Source organism: Berghia stephanieae, chromosome 15, assembly GCF_034508935.2.
Source record: "Berghia stephanieae isolate SIO BIC M18660-M18661 chromosome 15, UCSD_Bste_1.3, whole genome shotgun sequence".
Taxonomy (NCBI): Eukaryota; Metazoa; Mollusca; class Gastropoda; order Nudibranchia; family Aeolidiidae; genus Berghia; species Berghia stephanieae.
The window spans coordinates 23,732,151-23,752,969 of NC_088374.1; the positions used below are offsets into that span (position 1 = coordinate 23,732,151).

Consider the following 20,819-nt stretch of genomic DNA (forward strand, 5'->3'; position numbering starts at 1 on the left):
GATACAATGGTGCTAGGGTAAGGGTTTGGGTTGATACATTGGTGCTAGGTAAGGGTTTGGGTTGATACATGGTGCTAGGGTAAGGGTTTTGGGTTGATACAATGGTGCTAGGGTAAGGGTTTTGGGTTGATACATGGTGCTAGGGTAAGGTTTGGTTGATACATTGGTGCTAGGTGAGGGTTTGGGTTGATACATTGGTGCTAGGGTAAGGGTTTTGGGTTGATACAATGGTGCTAGGGTAAGGGTTTTGGGTTGATACAATGGTGCTAGGGTAAGGGTTTTGGGTTGATACAATGGTGCTAGGGTAAGGGTTTTGGGTTGATACATTGGTGCTAGGGTAAGGGTTTGGGTTGATACATTGGTGCTAGGGTAAGGGTTTGGGTTGATACATTGGTGCTAGGGTAAGGGTTTGGGTTGATACAATGGTGCTAGGGTAAGGGTTTTGGGTTGATACATTGGTGCTAGGGTAAGGGTTTTGGGTTGATACAATTGTGCTAGGGTAAGGGTTTTGGGTTGATACATTGGTGCTAGGGTAAGGGTTTGGGTTGATACAATGGTGCTAGGGTAAGGGTTTTGGGTTGATACATTGGTGCTACGGTAAGGGTTTGGGTTGATACATTGGTGCTATGGTAAGGTTTTGGTTGATACATTGGTGCTAGGGTAAGGGTTTGGGTTGATACAATGGTGCTAGGGTAAGGGTTTGGGTTGATACATTGGTGATAGGGTAAGGGTTTGGGTTGATTCATTGGTGCTAGGGTATGGGTTTGGGTTGATACATTGGTGCTAGGATAAGGGTTTGGGTTGATATATTGGTGCTAGGGTAAGGGTTTGGGTTGATACATGGTGCTAGGGTAAGGGTTTGGGTTGATATATTGGTGCTAGGGTAAGGGTTTGGGTTGATACATTGGTGCTAGGGTAAGGGTTTGGGTTGATACAATGGTGCTAGGGTAAGGGTTTGGGTTGATTCAATGGTGCTATGCTAAGGGTTTTGGGTTGATACATTGGTGCTAGGGTAAGTGTTTTGGGTTGATAGAATTGTGCTAGGGTAAGGGTTTTGGGTTGATACATTGGTGCTAGGGTAAGGGTTTGGGTTGATACAATGGTGCTAGGGTAAGGGTTTTGGGTTGATACATTGGTGCTAGGGTAATGGTTTGGGTTGATACATTGGTGCTAGGGTAAGGGTTTTGGGTTGATACAATGGTGCTAGGGTAAGGGTTTTGGGTTGATACAATGGTGCTAGGGTAAGGGTTTTGGGTTGATACAATGGTGCTAGGCTAAGGGTTTTGGGTTGATACATGGTGCTAGGGTAAGGGTTTGGGTTGATACATTGGTGCTAGGGTAAGGGTTTGGGTTGATACATTGGTGCTAGGGTAAGGTTTGGGTTGATACAATGGTGCTAGGGTAAGGGTTTTGGGTTGATACATTGGTGCTAGGGTAAGGTTTTGGTTGATACAATTGTGCTAGGTAAGGTTTTGGTTGATACATTGGTGCTACGGTAAGGGTTTGGGTTGATACATGGTGCTATGGTAAGTTTTGGTTGATACATTGGTGCTAGGGTAAGGTTTGGGTTGATACAATGGTGCTAGGTAAGGTTTTGGGTTGATACAATGTGCTAGGGTAAGGGTTGGGTTGATACATTGGTGCTAGGGTAAGGGTTTGGGTTGATACATTGGTGCTAGGGTAAGGGTTTGGGTTGTACAATGGTGCTAGGGTAAGGGTTTGGGTTGATACAATGGTGCTAGGGTAAGGGTTTTGGGTTGATACATTGGTGCTAGGGTAAGTGTTTTGGGTTGATACAATTGTGCTAGGGTAAGGGTTTTGGGTTGATACATGGTGCTAGGGTAAGGGTTTGGGTTGATACAATGGTGCTAGGGTAGGGTTTTGGGTTGATACATTGGTGCTAGGGTAATGTTTTGGGTTGATACATTGGTGCTAGGTAAGGGTTTTGGGTTGATAATGGTGCTAGGTAAGGGTTTGGGTTGATACATTGGTGCTAGGGTAAGGGTTTTGGTTGATACAATGGTGCTAGGGTAAGGGTTTTGGGTTGATACAATGGTGCTAGGGTAAGGGTTTGGGGTTGATGTATTGGTGCTAGGGTAAGGGTTTGGGGTTGATGTATTGGTGCTAGGGTAAGGGTTTGGGGTTGGTAAAATGGTGCTAGGGTAAGGATTGGCGTTGATAAAATGGTGCTAGGGTAAGGGTTTGGGTTGATACAATCGTGCTAGGGTAAGGGTTTGGGTTGATACAATGGTGCAAGGGTAAGGGTTTTGGGTTGATACAATGGTGCTAGGGTAAGGGTTTTGGGTTGCTACAATGGTGCTAGGGTAAGGGTTTGGGGTTGATGTATTGGTGCTAGGGTAAGGGTTTTGGGTTGATACATTGGTGCTATGGTAAGTGTTTTGGGTTGATACAATTGTGCTAGGGTAAGGGTTTTGGGTTGATACATTGGTGCTAGGGTAAGGGTTTTGGGTTGATACAATTGTGCTAGGGTAAGGGTTTTGGGTTGATACATTGGTGCTAGGGTAAGGGTTTGGGTTGATACAATGGTGCTAGGGTAAGGGTTTTGGGTTGATACATTGATGCTAGGGTAAGGGTTTGGGTTGATACATTGGTGCTAGGGTAAGGGTTTTGGGTTGATACAATGGTGCTAGGGTAAGGGTTTGGGTTGATACATTGGTGCTAGGGTAAGGGTTTTGGGTTGATACAATGGTGCTAGGGTAAGGGTTTTGGGTTGATACAATGGTGCTAGGGTAAGGGTTTTGGGTTGATACAATTGTGCTAGGGTAAGGGTTTTGGGTTGATACAATGGTGCTAGGGTAAGGGTTTTGGGTTGATATATTGGTTGCCTGGATAATTGGATGGTTGGTTTATTGATCGGCTGATTGATGAATTGATTGGTTTACTGATAAATTGATTGATATTAATTGATGTTATTAATAAGATAAGATGAACATTGTTTATCCACTTCTGGAAATGTAAATTGGGTATTGCCTTAGACTCATGAATTTCTGGAAAAGAATTAAGCAAATATATATTAAAAAGGTAATATAATGGTATAGAAGGAAACCAACAAAAACCTTACACATCTTAACACATTTTTTAAAATCTCCTAAAATTTCTCTCTCTTTCTCTCTCTATCTCTCTCTCTATCTCTCTATCTCTCTCTCTCTCTCTTTCTCTCTCTGTCCGTCCCTCCCTCTCTCTCTCTCTTTCTTTCTCTATCTCTCTCTACCTCTCTCTCTCTCTCTCTCTCTCTCTCTATATATATATATATATATATATATATATATATATCTCACTACATCTTTCTCTACTTCACTCACTCACGATTGATCTATGTGGTTTCTTGATTGATTGATTGATTGAGTTATTGGTTAATTGATTGTTTGAAACAAATGAGTATGTTTGCATGTCTGATTGAACTGAATTGAATTGAATGAAATGGATGGGCTGGAGACAGTTGTTAAGTTGCCACTACTTGGTTATGATTTTGGTTGAGGGATTAATAAAATAGGTTGTTGTTTTCTTTTTAATTAATCTTTTATATATAGTGCGGCTATGTGGTCTAGTGGTATGACACTCGCTTTCGGATCGGAAGGTCCTGGGTTCGAGCCTCGCGCTCGGCCCATAGTTGAGTCCTTGGAAAAGGCTCTTTACTCACATTCTCTCACCGTACTCAGGTGTAAAATGAGTACCTGGCCGTTAACAGCGTTGTCTTTGTCCGAAAAATTGTAATATTGCCTAACAGGCGTCATGTCCCGTCCTACATGTTAAATGTTGCTGTTGACCAGGGACACCTTGTAGAGCGCTTTGAGCACATTTAGTGGATATTGCGCTATATAAAGCACAATTATATTTTTTATTATTTTTTTTTTTAGAGCAATTTCCACTAAACATGCTCAAAGCGCTCTACAACAGCAACATTTAACATTGAGGACAAGACATGACGCCTGTAAGGCGATCTTATATTTTTTTTCGAACAGAGACAACGCTGTTAACGGCCAGGTACTCATTTTACACCTGAGTACGGTGAAAGAATTTGAGTAAAGAGCCTTTTCCAAGGACTCAACTATGCGCTGAGCGAGGCTTGAACCAAGAATCTTCCGATCTGAAAGCGAGTGTCATACCACTAGACCACATAGCCGCAGATTAATTGACTGGTTGATGGATTGGGGTGATTGATTTATCGATTAGATGATTGGTTGGCTATGTGGTCGAGTGGTATGACACTCGCTTTCGGATCGGAAGGTCCTGGGTTTGAACCTCGCGCTTGGCGCATAGTTGAGTCCTTGGAAAAGGCTCTTTACTCACATTCTCTCACCGTACTCAGGTGTAAAATGAGTACATGGCCGGTAACAGCGTTGTCTTTTTCCGAAAAATTGTAATATCGCCTAACAGGCGTCATATCCCGTCCTACATGTTAAATGTTGCTGTTGACCAGGGACACCTTGTAAAGGGCTTTGAGCACGTTTAGTGGATATTGCGCTATATAAATGCTCAATTTTATTTTTTTTGGTTTTTTTTGGTTGACTTATGTATCGATACAGATGATTTTTTGATTGAACGTTGAATGATGAGCGTGAACCAGTCGATGAAATGGGCTGGATAGAACAAGTCCACGGTGGTCTCTGATCCAAGGGAAATAACAATGTAAATACTATTTTCTGCTCTTGAATTTCCTTTGTTCTTTCCCTTGGAAAGCTTGCCGAGGGAGATAACGGCGGTGTGTGATCTTAGAGACATTAATAGATAGTTTACCCTTGTGTGTGTTTGTATGTGTGTGTGTGTGTGTGCGTACATTCATGGTGAATCTCTTGAAAACTGTAAAGACATAACTTCAGTCGTAGCGCTGGGTTGTGTGGGAAGGAAGTAACTGTATAATACTAACGAAAGAGTGAAAATGGAAAGGCTTCTTATGGGAACAAGACAGACAATTGACGTTTCGGGTACAAACCTTCGTCAGCACAACTATACATAAATAAACGTGGAAAAGAAATGAAGTATAATGAAAAATAATTTGTATCGTCTTATTTTTCATTATACTTTATTTGTTTTCCACGTCTATTTGTGTATTGTTGTGCTGACGAAGGGTTTGTACCCGAAACGTCCATTGTCTGTTTTGTTCCCATAAGAAGCCTTTCCATTTTCACTCTTTCGTTAGTATTTTACGATCACCGGCTTCAGACAGCCCTTGCCGTTTTCTAACTGTATAATATACACTATATTTTTCTTCTTATCCTCAGTGTTATCCCTTGGAAACGTTGAAGAAGGATCACGCAGCTGTCCTGGTGTGCTGTGGCCCTGGGAATAACGGCGGAGACGGTTTGGTGTGTGCTAGACACCTTAGACTCTTTGTAAGTGATTGTTTTTTGTTTTGTTTTTGTTTTTATTTTTGTTGTTTTTTTTTCATATTTTTAGTTTTTCTTTTTTTTTTCCAATCACTCTTCATAGATAGATCAAATGAGATGGAATAGTCGTGATGTGAATAATTATAAATTAAAATAATGATTTATTTTTTTTAATTAAACAATTTAGATTTTTTTTATATAGCGCAATATTCACTAAAGGTGCTCAATGCGCTTTACAAGGGGTCCCTGACCAACAGCAACACGTAACATGTAGAACGGGACATGACGTCTGTTAGGCGATATTACATTTTTTTTCCGACAGAGACAACTATGTTCACTGCCAGGTACTCATTTTACACCTGAGTAGGGTGAGAGAATGTGAGTAAAGAGCCTGTTCCAAGGACTCAACTATGCGCCGAGCGAGGCTAGATCCCAGGCTCTTCCGAATGAATAAAAACAGGTTAAGACAGACAGGAACTGTGTAATAATAATGAAATATGTTTCGGATCCCAAACCCTTTGTCGGCCGAAAACAAATCAGCATGTAGTGATAAAGATGAAGGTTTGTTTCATATAGATAGAATGAAGTTGACATCACTCGTTTCTTTATTATTATTTTGTTTTTGTTTTGTTTTGTTTTGTTTTTGTTTTTTTTTTTTTGTTTTTTTTTTTTTTTGCGATCCACGTTTATGAGTAAGTCTCACTAAACTCTATTAAACAGACTATAAAAGTTCAAGGTCACACAGAGTTTTATGTGTTGGTCCGTTATACTTCCGGATGGCAATGTTGTGAGCTTCTTAGGCAAGCGCATACTATCTATAGTCTGTTTAGTGTGTACTATTGTCCAAAAAAAAAAAGTTTTTATTTTTAAAAAGGAAGATTTTTTAAAAACACACACAATAAAAACACAACAGCCGTTGGTTGCATTGACAATACTCTTCAACAGTCGTAACGTCACTTCCTTCGTAATGACGCATGGTAACTTAGTAACACTGGCTCTAAACTATCGGAACAATGGCGGACGCCCTTATGAAATATTTCTCCGACCATCATAAAAGTGTATCCAGAGGAGAAAAACATTATAAATATGATCTTGTTTTGAGTTTTATACATTCTGATCACAAGACATATGAAAGGTTCTAGCCAGCTTGAAGAATAAAAAGTAATGATTTTCTTTGTTTAGAACCAAGATGGCCGCCGTTGCCGGGCGGCGTGACATCAGACTATTGAATCGTATTAAAATGTTTTATATTATAATATAAACATAGAGTTTAGACATTCATTTCAATCCGCTCTCCCTCTTATCCCCCCCCCCCCCCCTTTCCCCTTCCCAACCTACCCATCATGCCGATCAGGGCTATAAGCCAACCTTGTTCTACCCCAAGCATAACAACAAACCCTTGTTCAAGAATCTGGCTTTACAGGTAAGCAAGCAGCCACTAGGCACATTATTGGTAGATAGATATAATATAATAAATCATTTGTCACTAACACCTGTTTTCTACGATTAAAACAGGACCAGTTTCTTTTTTTGTTTTTTTCTTTGTTATGTTTTTTTTTTTAGTTCTGGTTTGTTTGTTTTGTTTGGGGTTTTTTCGGGGTTTTTCAGTTTTGGTTTTTTGTTGTATTTGGGGGGGGGGGGGTGGGGGGGGGGGGGGGGTTGTTTGGGTTTTTTTTTTTTTTTTGTTTTGTTTTTTTTGTTTTTTTTTTTTTTGTTTTTTTTTTGTTTTTTTGTTTTTTTTTTTGGGGGGGGGGGTTTATGTAGTGTTGCTTTTTCTGTGGGGGGGGGGAGTTGTTTTTGTTTTGTTTGGGTTTTGATTTTGGTTCTGTTTATATTTGTCGCAGGTAGGGTTTGTTCTTTCGGGGGGGGGGGGGCTCGTTTTGGTCTGTTTATCAATCTATCTATCTATCTATCTATCTATCTATCTATCTATCTATCTATCTATCTATCTATTTATTTATCTTTCTTTCTTATATTTATATTGACTCCATCCAATACCATTCTGTGTGATTTGCATTCAATGACAACAAAATCTTACAAATCTTTCCCCGCTAATAACAATGGAGCTTTTTTTTAATAAAGCGCAATATCCACTTAACGTACTCAAAGCGCTTTACAAGGGGTCTCTGGCCAACAGCAACACTTAACATGTAGGACGGGACATGACTCCAGTTAGACGATATTACAATTTGTTTTTCGGACAGAGATAACGCTGTTAACGGCCAGGTATTCATTTTACACATGAGTACGCACGGTGAGAGAATGTGAGTAAAGAGTCTTTTCCAAGGACTCAACTAATTATGCGCCGAGTGAGGCTCGAACCCAGGACCTTCCGATCCAAAAGCGAGTGGCATACCACAAGAAAGAGCACATAGCCGCAATAATAATAATAGTACCAATCACATCTCCTCCTATTCCCATTCATGTCCTTTTCCCAGTGTGAACGTCTGGACATTCCCACTCTGTCCTTCTTCCCCACCGACCCCATATGCATCGTGGATTCCTTCAACCTGGTGGTCGATGCGATATTCGGCTTCAGCTTCAAGCCGCCTGCTAGGCCAGAGTTCGCGCCCGTTTTGGAATACATCAAGAACCTACAGACCAAGGTTCCTGTTTGTAGCATCGACGTTCCATCGGGTAAGTTTAACCATCTCCTTTCCTTTCCGGCCAGTTTCAGAATTTTCCCCAAAACTTCACATCCACCCAACAAAAACAAACAATATTTTTCTTACTCAAACTCAAACAGAAGATTAACTCAATCAATCCTAGAGATTTTTGCTACTTTTCAAAATTGGACAAATATCTATTAAAATTGAGCATGTACATAGACAGATGTATTCAACTACCATTAACATGCAACATTACTTTGAGACCACGCCTATAATTAGTCTCAGAAAAATGTAATAAATAGGCATGGGGAAAAAGTAACCCGGGTAAACAACGGATAGAGTCGGTGTTAGGGTTGAGTGAGTTAACAAGTACATTCTATGTATAATATTGTCCAGCAAAATGAGCTCTACAATACAGCGTCAAATTTTTATGGCGATAATAAACAAATTTTCTTCAAAGTTTATGAGAAACAAGAATAATTAGATGAGAAAGTTGTTGGTTGCATCGTAACGAATGTGACGATTTGCCTGTAGTTGGTAAGGAGAGGGTTAAGTAAGGAGTCACTCTATTATCCTTAGAAAACGATAAGGGCTGCCTGAAGCCGGTGATCGTAAAATACTAACGAAAGAGTGAAAATGGAAAGGCTTCGTATGGGAACAAAACAGACAATGGACGTTTCGGGTACAAACCCTTCGTCAGCACAACAATACACAAATAAACGTGTGCTGACGAAGGGTTTGTACCCGAAACGTCCATTGTCTGTTTTGTTCCCATACGAAGACTTTCCATTTTCACTCTTCTATTATCCTGAGTATTATTTGGAGTTGTCGATAGCTCAGTTACTACATCATTGGCTTCACAAGGAAAAGGGACCGAGATCGATCCCGGGTACAGTGGAGATTTTTATTTTTCTGACCCCCACCCCCCCCCCCTATCCACGCAGCAATAATTGGGTAGCTGTGTCTGATAGATCTAGCGGAAAGTAGCTACTTTGCGGTACACGAGCGTTTAAATCCAAAAGGGTAGCAAGAAATTGCTATTGTCCGTTTCACGCTATAGAAACCGGAATAAACTTGGACTCCATGAATCTGGTGCCTCTGAAGGACTCCTTTTTTATTTTTGCTTCGTAATAGACCGTGGGCTGGCAGTCGAACCCCCCCCCCCCCCCCCGCCCCCTTTGGGATTTTTGTACACCCATATTTTCTTAAAGAGTACCCATAGAAGTGTTAAAAAATCGAGGTTTGCCTTTACAGTGTAGCCTTTACAGAGTTACCGCCCATGAAAGGTCACGTGGTGCAGAAAAATTAGACGAGGACTAACTTTGAAGGTCGATAACTTTGCCAATTTTTGTTGTAGAGCCTTAATATTGGTTTCAAAAGAAAGCCTGAATGTTATTTTATACGTCCATATTAAAAATATGGTACTGAAAACGTTATCTTTTAAAATATCGACGTTAAAAGGTCGAAAAAATATTTTTTTTTGCGATTTTGAACATCTGTCAAACTTTTTAAAACAAAAACTATAAACAATTTTATATGTCTTTTAAAACAAAAGTTTTAGAGAGTGCAATGTACAAAGTATATGCCAAATTTGGAAGTATTCGAAGAAGTCGTTACGGAGTTGACGCTTATTTAAGGTCAAAATAGACCTAAAATTGTCCCAAAATGACTATTTTAGAATTTATGTAAACATAGGCTTGTAGCATCTCAAATAAAAGATCTCGATGAGTGGAGTGCAGATATGAACATTATAATCACATGATATTTTATGTGGCGTTGCTAGGATTAGCCCTTAACTCTCTCCTTACCAGCTATTTTTAGAATTTCCCCCGGAAATTCACACCCACCCAGCATAAAAATAGACTTTTCTTTCTCAAACAAAAAGGAACAAGTGAGCTCTACAACACCATGGTTAGTATTTATAACTGTAATCAAAGCTTCTTTTATTTTATTTTGTGATATACAGGGGAAATCAGAATGATAAAATTGTCGCTTACATCGTAACAAATGTGACGATTTTCCTATGGAGAGGATTATCACTTTCCTTACCAACCATAGGAAAATCGTCACATTCTTTGCGATACAACCAACATTTTTCTTATTCAAATTTATTTTGTACATCATAAAATTTAAAGAAAATGAACAGCGTGTTGTAGAGCATGTTTTGCTAAGGTAATTATGTATCGCAAGAACTTACTGCTGTTGTTTTTGAGTGATAAAAAATATATTTTTGTGTTAGTTGGGTGTGAAGTTTTAGGGAAAATCCTGAAAATGGCTGGTAAGGAGATGGTTAAAGCCACCAGAAACCTATTTCATGGGTGTTTTACGAAGGTTGCCAATGTATTAGAACTTTCATAAGGGTACCTTGCAACAGGCCACTTCGCAAAGTATTTAATAAAGTTCCATGTTTGAGAGTTTTTGCCAAGATAAGGGAAAGGGAGAGTTTTTGCCAAGATAAGGGAAAGGGAGAGTTTTTGCCAAGATAAGGGAGAGTTTTTGCCAAGATAAGGGAAAGGGAGAGTTTTTGCCAAGATAAGGGAGAGTTTTTGCCAAGATAAGGGAAAGGGAGAGTTTTTGCCAAGATAAGGGAGAGTTTTTGCCAAGATAATGGAGGTGGAAGCTGCCTGAAGCCTGGATTGTAAAAATGCTATGGGAACAATTACAGACAACGGATGTTTCGGATACAAACTCTTCGTCAGCTCAAGACTACGAGTAAACGTTGTGTGTACTATTTGTATACGTAAAGTAACTGGTTCTAAACTATCCGAACAATGGCGGACACCCTTATGAAATACTTCTCCAACGAGCATAAAAGCGTATCCACAGAAAAAAACATTATAAATCTGATCACGTTTTGACTTTTATACATTCTGATCACATGACATGTGTAAAAGTTCTAGCCAGCATCATGAAGAATAAAAAGTACCGATGTTCTTTGTTTAGAACCAAGCTGCTGGTTGCTGGGCGGACGTGACATCAGACTATTATTGAATCCAATTCTCTGGATAAAATCTCATATTGTTAGGGTTTTTTTAATAATAATAATAATAATAATAATAATAATAATAATAATAATAATAATAATAATAATAATAATAATAATATATCTTTATTGCCCATAAATATGGCAATTTGTCATTTAGTTACACTTGTTATAACGTTAAATGATAACTATAACATTGAACAGGTATTTCACTCCTACTTATTTTCTCTCTCTCTCTCTCTCTCTCTCTCTCTCTCTCTCTCTCTCTCTCTCTCTCTCTCTCTCTCTCTCTCTAATGATCATCTACAGGTTGGGATGTGGAGAGCGGCAACCCAGAAGGCATACAGCCAGACCTTCTCATTTCTCTGACAGCCCCCAAGAAGTGTGCCACTTTGTTTAAAGGAAGGCGTCACTTCCTGGGAGGACGGTGAGTGTATAGCTACCTTAAGAGAAAAACAAATATTTTTGTGTATAATGGCAGTAAAGTAAAAGATATTATGTCAAACCGAAATGGTTTAAACATATAAAGAAGAGATGTGTGTGTGTGTCTATGTGTGTGTCTGTGCGCGAGTGTGTTTGTTTGTATACCTATGCGGCTATGTGGTCTTGTGGTATGGCACTCGCTTTCGGATCGGAAGGTCCTGGGTTCGAGCCACCTCTTTCGGCGCATAGTTGAATCCTTGGAAAAGACTCTTTACTCACATTCTCTCACCTATCAGGTGTAAAATGAGTACCTGGTCGTTAAACAACGTTGTCTCTGTCGGAAAAAAATATTGTAATATCGCCTAACACTACATGTTATCTGTTGCTGTTGGCTAGGGACCCCTTGTAAAGCGCTTTGAGCACGTTTAGTGGATATTGCGCTATATAAAAGCTCAAGATCAATACCTAAAGATCTGAATGATTATGTACGAAAGGTGTCAGACAATTTATTATTATTATTCAATTATTCAGATCGTTATCTTACACCGGTGCCTGCTCGCGCTCCTCAGTTGTGTACATACAGTGGAATCCTAGTAAACCAACCCACCGCCAGACCAGATAAATTGGTGTTGACTTTAAGCAAGGTTCGCTTTATCCATTATACAACATGGAACACACTTAGATATATATAGAAAGGAAAATCTAGGTTTGGCTATAGACTCCGGTCTTTATTATTGTTATTTGCCATCCACGTTTATGAGTAATTCTCACTAAACTGTATTAACCAGACTATAAACGTTCAAGGTTACACATACATAGTTTTTGTGTGTTGGTCCGTTATACTTCCGGGTGACAATGTTGTGAGTTTCTAAGCTAAGTGCATAATATCTATAGGCAGGGAAGTGGCTATATTAGTTGATTTGGTGCCTGGCACTGCATCCATCTTTTAAAAATGGATTACAATTATAGCATTAAAAAATATATATAACTGAGAAATGGTATATAGGGAATGAGATTAGCGGAAAAGTAGCGTCCCTTGATTGGACGTCACCCATAGTCTGTGACGTCATCGGAAAAGTTATTAGAGAGAGAACGCCATGTTGGTGGTGCGCATGCGTCTCTCGTCCTCGCCCGCCTCTTACTTATTTCAGTAAGTCTTATCTTTATATATTTTCTCTTTCTTTTGTATTTACAAATATAGCATGTTTTAAAAGTCATTTTCTTCTGATTCTGACACCATCTTATACTGTAAGCACGCCAAGAGGTGTGAACTTTAACTCACTCAATCCAAGATAGTTTTTGCTACTTTTCAAAATTGGAAAAAAAAAATGTCTTAAAAATGATCATGTGCATAGATAGTTTTATTCAACTATCATTTAACATGTAAATATTAAAAACATTCGCTTTGATACTACGCCTATAATTTGTCTTATTTTTGTTTGTTGCTTTAGGTCTCTTCCAACACAATTGAGGTTATATGAGAGACCGCTGAAACAAAGAAACAAGCAATCTAACAAAAATAGTACAAATGTAAATCAAAATCATAACCTAAAGATATCATAAGCTTAATTATAAATAACCAAGAACAAACAGGCAGAAGATTTACAGAAAAAAAAATATCCCCTGTCAAAAATACAATCACAAACCAAAGAAGCAGGATAGGCTAGTAAAGAGAAGAAGAAACGACATCACTATCGGATCGTACACCCATGCGAACATCATAGGTATATGATTCAAGGGTGATGCTCCCATCCAACCACCCGCTTTTATGTCTTAGAAAAATGTAATAAATAGGCATGGGGTAAAAGTAACCCGGGTAAATTACGGATGTAGTCGGTGTTAGGGTTGAGTGAGCTAAGCAGAAGTTGGCTTTACGAGTGTTCTCTTTATGCCAATTTCATTTTGTTTAATATTTGTGCATCAGTTTTGATGCTCATTCATGTTATGTATTACGATTTTTATTATTTCCATTTTCGGTCCCAGGTTTGTTCCTCCTGGATTGGAACAGAAATACAGCCTCAAATTGCCGCCCTACCCAGGGACCGACCCCGTGGTCGAGCTCAAGATGGCCGCCGAGAATAACGATACGTCCACGCCCACGGCTACAACTGTCACCTCTCCACACTGAGCGACGAGGCGGAAATGACGTCATTAATGCAGATGGGAGGAAGATCGGACATTTTGACATTATGATAGAATACTATTTGTATTTTTTTATTATTCTAAACCTTTGAAATGTGAGGCTTGCGCCGGTTTTGTACAAGATGTTTATTATTTTCTTTAATGCTGTGTGAATCGTTATTGATTATCGTTCTGGTTGGTTTTCGTCTTGAAGAGTCATTAATCGTTACAGGGTGGCAGTTAGATTCCAAGGTTACGTTCTCTCTCTCTCTCTCTCTCTCTCTCTCTCTCTCTCTCTCTCTCTCTCTCTCTCTCTCTCTCTCTCTCTTTCTCTCTCCTTACCTCTCTCTCTCTCTCTCTTCTTACTCTCTCTCTCTCTCTCTCTCTCTCTCTCTCTCTCTCTCTCTCTCTCTCTCTCATTTAGTTATTTTGAAGAAATATATGTCTATAACTATCATAACAATAGTTTCTTTAAAATATGGAGATTTATTTCGGGAGGGGGGGGGGTTAAAGGGGGAGGGGTATCATCACCGTTCTTTTGTTTTGATATTTTAGCAAAGGAGTGTTTGTTGTTTTTTTTTTGTCTTAAGAGTCTTTTTTAAAGTATTTTTGGGTTGTTTTTTCTTTTCTTTTTTTTTTTTAATTTTGATTTGTTTTGCTTTTTTTTTTTTTTTTGGGTTTCGGTTTTTAATAATCGGGAGAAAGTGTTTTTGTTGGGGATTTTTAATTTTCAGTTTCTGTTTGTTTTGTTTTGTTTTTTTTTGTTTGTTTGTTTTTTGTTTTTTTTTTTTAGTTGCTGTGTGTTCTCTACTTGGTGATAATACTGTATTTCTAAACTATAACTCTTGCTAAATCGCTTGCTTATAATTATATAATATTTACATGTGTAATTGTAAACCTTTGATATTGTTTATACAAGGACTATTATTAGAAAGTTTATAAAATTTGATACTTTCATGGACTCCCTCGTCGTTGCTGCTCTACTGTACACATTCATTAATTAGTTGGGATGGGCATTAACATACAGTACTTGCTGGATTATAGCACGCTCTTGGGCAGAAAGCGAAAAAATTAAAGCGTGCTAGTGCTAGAATCCCGAGGGTGCCGAAATCCGATGCTCATTGGGAGGTAACCAATACATTCGGTCACCCAGCTCCAGTGTGTCGCATTTCAGACCGTGTAAAAAGCGAGTGGTAGTAGTACGCCTCGCAGTCCGAATGACGCTTGCTCAGAATTGTGTGATTCAGTCATGGTCGATGACTATAGCTGCTCTCTCCATCCATGTTGTTAATTGTTTCCATTGGTCACGGTCCTGGGTCAGAGTTTTGAGGCTGTCAAGATCTTGTTGTGACTTTAATAATAAATAACAATGTGAAATTGAATGTAAGCTTCAATTTAATTACAAAAAACAGATCAAATGAACGTTTCGGGTATCCCCTTTATCAACAAAACAGGATGAATTAATCTCATTCATCTGTGGTGTTTCATTCATCCTGTTTTGTTAATAAAGGGGAAACCCGAAACGTTCATTTGATCTGGGGTTTTTTATAATTAAATTGAAGCTTACATTCAATTTCACACTGTTATTTAATTCTTCGAGCTTCGAGCAGCAACATTTACAGTATATTGGGGATGTAGGAGCTTTCGAAATGTCTCCCCTTTACTTATGAAAAAACAATCATCCTAGCACCTTTACTAAGACTTATGACTAATCCTTATAGAAAAAAACAAGTAAGTACGGAGGGCACTGTAATATTTCTTAGTACGGTACTGTATTTGCTCGCCGCGTTTATTGAGGACACGTGTAATATCCCGCATTATACGCAGACCTAACGGAATCTCGAATCTGATCTAGACCTCGATGCCGAAATCCGAAGCTCATGACAGATAACCAGCACATTCTCATTCAGTCACCCAGTACCAGTCAGCGTGTCGTATTTCAGGTCGTGCTGGAATCCAGCTATAAACAAAAAATAAATATAACAACTTAAAAAAAAAAAAAGAACAAAATTAAACACCAAACACGGAACGTTTCGGGCTCAAATCCCTTCTTCAGCCAACAACAACAAAAAAAAGCAATAAAGACGTAAATACATGACTAAATTCCAGCTAGACGACCGAGATTTTTGAAGGTCCTCTCTGTAGAAAAAAAAAAAATCTTGGAGGACCTTTAAAAAAAATCTCTCGTCGTCTATCTGGAATTTAGTAATAATGTATTTATGTCTTTATTGTTGACTGAAGAAGAATTTTGAGTCCGAAACGTTCCATGTTTGGTATTTTGTTCTTTTTTGAAGCTGTTATATTCATTTTTGTTTCTTACTTTTTACAGTCCACAGCTTGTAGCAGCCCTAGTGTCACATAGAATCCAGCTACCTGAGTGGGGATCCTGACCTCCCATAGTGGAAAGGATAATGACCTCCCATAGTGGAAAGGGCTGTGTCTTCTATCCCCCCATACCCGTTTTCCAATTGTTACCTGTCTTTGTCTTGGAATGAGATTACTTAGTTTTGTCCTGATCCTTGCCGGAGTTCCTTGACTGGGAGGGAAACAGTCGAATGTATAGTTATGGTTTTGGGAGATGATATTTTTTCCTTGTAAATCATCTCTCTGTTATGCATTGTATTATGTTTAGTTTGCATATTATATTATAAGATTGGTAAACATTTGAGTGTGTTCCTCTTAGTTGGGACTTGTGCTTGTGTATGGATGAGACTTTTAGGTGATCTCAAACTAAGTACTTTGACCATTGACGGTGTGATCTTGGAATCTACATCTGTTCCCTATTTTAACCAATTCCCCTTTGTCTTACCTTTTCTTTTGTGCTTTAATTGTAATTCTAGAACTTTTTACTATCCCATTTTCTTCCTTTTTACTGGCGCTGATATAAGCTAAATGTGTTGCAAGCGCCGTAAAACCCTTAAAACCCTTAGACCTCGATGCCGAAATCCGAAGCTCATGACAGATAACCAGTACATTCTCATTCAGTCATTCGTGTCGTATTTCAGGTCGTGCTGGAATCCAGCTATAAACAAAAAATAAATATAACAGCTTCAGAAAAAGAACAAAATTAAACACCAAACACGGAACTTTATGTGGTCAAAACCCTTCTTCAGCCAACAACAGAAAAACAATAAAGACGTAAATACATTACTAAATTCCAGATAGACGACCAAGATTTTTGAAGGTCCTCTCTGTAGAAAAAAAAAATCTTGGAGGACTTTTTAAAAAAAATCTCTCGTCGTCTATCTGGAATTTAGTAATAATGTATTTATGTCTTTATTGTTGGCTGAAGAAGGGTTTTGTGCCCGAAACGTTCCGTGTTTGGTATTTAATTTTGTTCTCTTTTTGAATCTGTTCTATTCATTTTTTTGTTCATTACTTTTTACTGTCCACAGCTTCTAGCAGCCCTAGTATCACATAGAATCAATCCAGCTACGACCCTGTACTTGCTCCATGACGTGTACTGTGACTGTCTTTTATTCCGCATTCTATGCAGACCTACGTCCTGTCCGTGACTAAATTGGCAGATTTTTGGGGGGTTTTTTTCACGGAACTTACAGCACCAAAGTCTTTTACGTGTCAATATAAATACATATTCTTACATAGAGTGTAACTAATAATGATGATGATGATGATGATGATGATGGTGATGATGAGAAGAGCAGAGTAAAAAGATTGCGATGCGATGAAAGTGTCGGAAATCCGACAATCGTCGGATGTTTTACAGGTCTGTTTATGTGATGTGTGTGTGTGTGTGTGTGTGTGTGTATGTATGTGCGTGTGTATAAATATATATATTTGAATAAGGGCCTCGAAACCTGGACCTCCAGGATAACCTTATACACTCGGCTACCGCCCCTTCCCCTCGTACTAGTGGGGTTTTTTGTTTTGTTTTTAGTTTTGTTTTTGTTTTGTTTTTATTTTGTTTTTGTTTTTTTTTTCTTTTTTTTTTTTTGTTTTTTCTTTTTTTTTTGGGGGGGGGGGGCTCTTTCAAAATATCAAAATGAAAATAATTCAGAGTAAAGGGAGGTGGGGGTGGGCAGAGCGTCGCATTGGTTTTAAGGTTGTTGAGTCATTTGATACAAAAATACAACACATTGGGAGAAAATAACAAAAATATAACACACTGGGAGAAAATAACAAAAATATAAAACACTGGGAGAAAATAACAAAAATATAACACATTGGGAGAAAATAACAAAAATATAACACATTGGGAGAAAATGAGAAAAATATAAAACACTGGGAGAAAATAACAAAAATATAACACATTGGGAGAAATTAACAAAAATATAACACATTGGGAGAAATTAACAAAAATATAACACATTGGGAGGAAATAACAAAAATATAACACATTGGGAGAAAATAACAAAAATATAACACATTGGGAGAAAATAACAAAAATATAACACATTGGGAGAAAATAACAAAAATACAACACATTGGGAGAAAATAACAAAAATATAACACATTGGGAGAAAATGAGTGTCAAACGCATTTCTTCAATACCGTGTATTTTTTTGTTTAGGATTTTTATAATATAAGTATTATGTGATTCGTCGGGTGGTTTGATACAAAAATACAACACCTTGTTATAAGACGATTGTTAAACGCATTTCTTCAATACCATGTATTTTTTAAGGTTTTTTTTTAATGATATACGTACTGTCTGTATGTGATTGGTTTGGTCGTTTGATACAAAAATATAACCCATTGGGAGAAAATGAGTCTCAAACGCATTTCTTCAATACCATGTATTTTTTAGGGCTATAAGTATGTATGTGATTCTTTCAGTTTCAGTAATTCACCCAGTCTTTGGAATTCTGTGTCCTGTTGCAATACGATTTGACTTCTCTTTCAATCTTAGAGTTGTATGTACTACGATTAGAAATTATGCATACCATAACCATACCAATGACTTTTGACTATTGTTGACAGTAATGTTAATGATTGATAGCTTCTCTTTGATTGTTATTGTAAACATTGTCATCATCACCTCATTGTCGTAGTTGTCTTCATTATCATTACAATCTGCATACCATCATCATCATCATTACAATCTGCATACCATCATCATCATCATCATCATTACAATCTGCATACAATCATCATCATCATCATCATTACAATCTGCATACCATCATCATCATCATCATCATCATTACAATCTGCATACCATCATCATCATCATTACAATCTGCATACCATCATCATTACAATCTGCATACCATCATCATCATCATCATCATCATCATTACAATCTGCATACCATCATCATCATCATCATCATCATCACAATCTGCATACCATCATCATCATCATCATCATCATCATTACAATCTGCATACCATCATCATCATCATCACCATCATCATCATCGTCGTCGTTTTCCAGTTTGGAATTATGTTGATTTTATGTGAGAATAATGATGATGATGATGATGATGATGATGATGATGATGATGATGATGATGATGATGATGATGATGATCCTTATAACGATAACTACCTGCTGCTAGTGGTGGTGCACGATGACGACGACGATCATTGAAGATTATGATGAGGATAATGATATGAAGATACTGATGTGACGATGATGATGACGTCAGAGAAAAACATGGCGATGTACGGAGGCATTTCCACTGTTTTTATTCTTATACTTATAGACCAGACGTCTTGATGGAATTTCAATACAGATACAAATACTACATTATGCATCTTGACAAAATTCTTTTTGCTATCGTGAATCAACTTTATTATTATTATTATTATTATTATTATTATTATTATTATTATTTTTATTATTATTATTATTATGATTATTATTATTATGATTATGATTATTATGATTATTATTATTATTATTATTATTATTATTATTATTATTATTATTATTATTATTATTATTATTATTATTATTATCATCAATTCTAATACTTGTTTTGATGATTCCTTGATTAACTCTCTCCTTACCAGCTATTTTTAGAATTTCCCCCGAAAATTTACACCCACCCAGCACAAAAACAGTTTTCTCTTACTCAAACAAAAAGTAACAAGAGAGCTCTACAACACTGTTTAGTATTAATAGCTGTAATCAAAGCATTTCCTTGCATTTTGTGATGTACAAGAGAAATCAGGATGAGAAAATTGTCGGTTGCATCGTAACGACTGTGACGATTTTCATATGGGTGGTAAGGAGAGGGTTAACAGCTAAAAACGGAAATGTTTCAATTTTGTTCAGTGTTGGTACTACCTTAGTACTACTACTACTATTATCCATGTTTCACTTCAGCATAATACTGGTTTGGACAGTGAGTCGCATCTTTTTTTTTTCCTTTTCCTTTTACAATTTACTTTTTAACTTTATATCGATATTAGACACCATTAAACAGTTCTTTTTTTTCTATTTGACTGATTTTTTTTTCGTTTTGGTTTGTTTTTCTTGATTCTCACCCAGATACCAGCACAAGATCCCACTAAGAATACACTCAAATGTTTAAAAATCATATAGTAAAACAAAAATAATAATAACAGATGATTTATAAGGGAAAAAAATATCATCTCCCAAAACTCTATTTGAATGTTTCCCTCCCAGCCAGGGCCAGGACAAAACCAAATAATCTCACTCCGAGACAAAGACAGAAAGCATGCTGAAAAATATATTAGGGTATAGAAGTAAAAGGCATACTGAGTCTCGGGAACAGATGTAGATTCCAAGAGCGTACCACCAATGAACTTCGATGTTTGTTTTCAAGGGTTTTGCGACGCTTATGTCATTTCAGCGCAAGTAAAAAAAAGGAAGATTTACAAGGGAAAAAAATTCATCTCCCAAAACTAATACAATGCATTTGACTGTTTCCCTCCCAGCCAAGGGACAGTCAGGACAATACCAAGTAATCCCATTTCAAGGCAAAGACAGAAAGCAACTCAGAAAACATATAGATAGTATGCGCTTGGCTAAGAAGCTCATAACATTGCCATCCGGAAGTATAACGGACCAACACACACAACTGTGTGTATCCATGAACGTTTATAGTCGGGTTAATACAGTTCAGTGAGCATTACTCATAAACGCAGATGGCAAAAAATAATAACAAAGACCTGAGTGACTTCATCTTCGAACAATCTATAGTGGATTGAAGACATACCAATTTACCTCCTGCCCACAATGGGTGGTCAAGGACCCCACCCAGAGAAGACTTGAATTGAGATAGAAGAGAATTCACGGTCCAGGGCAACCAATGTACCCTTGCCCTGAGGGAAATTCAGACCAATGCAAGTACATAGTAGGTTTATCATAGATCAGCACCATATCCAAAAGGTAGCACGCAAT

The 20,819-nt window shown here is 37.8% G+C and overlaps 1 protein-coding gene across 1 annotated transcript in view; it reads left to right on the forward strand.

Moving 5' to 3' along the window:
- Nucleotides 1–14,877, forward strand: part of LOC144960844 (NAD(P)H-hydrate epimerase-like) — a gene marked incomplete at its 5' end in the record, with an annotated part of 18,837 nt that extends 3,960 nt beyond the window's left edge. The window contains 5 exon segments of the mRNA XM_078894220.1: nucleotides 5,244–5,354; nucleotides 6,703–6,771; nucleotides 7,787–7,985; nucleotides 11,250–11,367; nucleotides 13,347–14,877. Coding sequence (XP_078750346.1) covers nucleotides 5,244–5,354; nucleotides 6,703–6,771; nucleotides 7,787–7,985; nucleotides 11,250–11,367; nucleotides 13,347–13,491 — 642 coding nt within the window.
- Between the last annotated feature and the right edge of the window lie 5,942 nt (nucleotides 14,878–20,819).